The following is a 2,244-nucleotide window of genomic DNA, read 5'->3' as shown; positions in this document are numbered from 1 at the left end:
TGTCATATGTGGTTACTATCTCGTGTCATTGAATACTTCTGCCTCTCATCCCATATATCTTTTCCCTTTTAACCTCAGTCTTCAATATCTGCATATCACCTGTTTTTTATAGAGCAAGCCTGTGGCACAGAATAATTCTTAGCCTGCCACTGAGTTACTCTGGCACACGTTTTACAGTGCAGCCTGAACCTCTCTCACAGTTAAAGTTGAATGGGTTAGTGTTGGAAAAGTATATAATTGTTAGAAATTAAAATTAACATCTTTAAAGTTTTCAGAGGAATGACAGCAGGAGAGATCCTTATTACCTTATCAGTTCAATGGAACTCTGTGGAAAAGCAGAAGCAGCACAGTTCTCTAAAACTAGATTTCCATTAATGTGTCCTCAACTTCCCCACCTACTTCCGAAGGCATTTCAGGGATATTTTAAATAGAAAGATTAATCATATAGACCTATTTTAACAAGACTTTTATTGAAAACATACACAAAGTCAACAAGTTATTTATTTTCTGAATGTACATAGTAGAGAATATTCATATTACATAAGAATATTTTAAGAAAAGGGGAAATACAACCAATATATGCTGCAGTTTACATTACTAAGGCATTTAGGCTTAAGAGCAAGTTATACTGTGTGTGTGTATCCATACATGCAACCACACACAGGGTATCCGATTTAAAACTGTACAGTGCTATGCAACTAATTTTTTGTCTTTACTATTTTTTTTTTTGACACTAAATAAAGCTTTTATCCAAGTGGTAGAAGTTGTTCACAGAACAGCAGTTATAATCTACTCTTCAAGAGTTTGCTTACAATTACAATACTAACGATGCACAAAAGCCACCCAGATCTTCATGGGAAAGTTCTCTCTTACCAAAATGAGGATCAAGTAAGAAAAACACTAGTTTGCAAAGGCACCGTGGAGACAGGTTTTAATACACTAAATACAACATGAATCATTCACAATAACAAGTTTAGTGTTTCTGGGAACTTTTGTAAATACAACACAGTTGGTCACACAAAAATGTTTCTGTTGATTTGTCTTGGCAGCTCAGATACATCAACAGTGTAACAGCATAACAGCTTTGTTCCCATCTGATAGAAAATAATGGCAGTTCTGCAAGGCAAACGTTAAACTTGACCGTATGTATTTATTAATTCCACAGTGTTTTGACAGATTATAGGGGATGTAACTTAAAGGATGCTGACACGCTCACTGAGGGCTTTCATTTCTGTTTCTTCTAGCTTGGTGTTTTCATGATGGTTAGCACTTGGGCTGATAAGGTGTGCTGGATACTGCAATCCATGCTCTTCTGAATACAGCTCCCATCGGGAGTCATCACTTTCATGAGTGATGTAGCGTTCCCCCATTTTACATTCAAGTTCCCTTAAATCTAACCAGGTTTGATAGTCCTGAAACAGAATAACAGTATTCGTTTTGAATTTCCTGAAATGAATGACATTCCCCATTACTACCAATAATTTGCAAAGTGCAATTAACTTGGCAATCTAATTGTCACGCATCCCTATTGCTGCAGACTGAAAAAATCGTATCATTAGTAAATGTGAAAAATGCCTATAGAGATAGGCTTATCTCTAGATGATTGTTTGGTAAGTTAATTTTATTAAATGAGATAAAATATTTTTGTAGTGTATTTTGAAAATGTGAGAGACTTTAGTATTGGAATCTAACATTTCAGAAATTAATGAGAAGCTGTAGGTAAATTGGTGAAGGAGTATGAGGTTCTCAGGACCTTCTTCAGGTTTGTAGATTTGCTTAACTTCTACTGTGCTTAAAGCTTAAAATTTGTTATATACATTTGTTATATACTTAGAGCCTAAATGCATAAGAAAAATATGGGATTTGTAGCAATACCTGTAACCACGGGTGGCTTAATGTTTTGTCCACACTGTAGCGCTTTCGCATTTTCACTTGCAACAAATTATTTATGAGATCAATAGCTGAAAAAGAGTAATATTAGAAAAATATCAGTTTAAATATATTTGTTTCAGCTAGCATGTGCAAAAAGAGAGACAGACAGACATGTTAAGGAGGGACAGTTAACCCTTCTTACTCCATCTTTGCAGAAACTGCACTCACTGTTGATGTCCCTGGAAGCATCCATGCAACCCTTCCTAATGGGATTACAACAGTTTTACTAAAGAGTTGCCTGCTAGCTGGCGTATCTTCTAACTCTACCTGTTCATTTGCAGGCAAACAGCAATGACTGAGGATAATTTTCAC

The 2,244-nt window shown here is 35.7% G+C and overlaps 1 protein-coding gene across 1 annotated transcript in view; it reads right to left on the bottom strand.

The window, feature by feature from the left end:
* Positions 1-758: 758 nt before the first annotated feature.
* LOC103773495 (serine/threonine-protein kinase D1-like) overlaps positions 759-2,244 on the bottom strand; it is a 63,335-nt gene continuing 61,849 nt past the window's right edge. The window contains 2 exon segments of the mRNA XM_008940865.1: positions 759-1,412; positions 1,876-1,961. Coding sequence (XP_008939113.1) covers positions 1,194-1,412; positions 1,876-1,961 — 305 coding nt within the window. The 3' untranslated portion in view covers positions 759-1,193.

Source organism: Merops nubicus, unplaced genomic scaffold (genome assembly GCF_000691845.1).
Source record: "Merops nubicus isolate BGI_N331 unplaced genomic scaffold, ASM69184v1 scaffold8655, whole genome shotgun sequence".
Classification (NCBI taxonomy): domain Eukaryota; kingdom Metazoa; phylum Chordata; class Aves; order Coraciiformes; family Meropidae; genus Merops; species Merops nubicus.
Note: the sequence above shows the minus strand (reverse complement) of the source record. Positions and strands in the feature narration are given on the sequence as shown.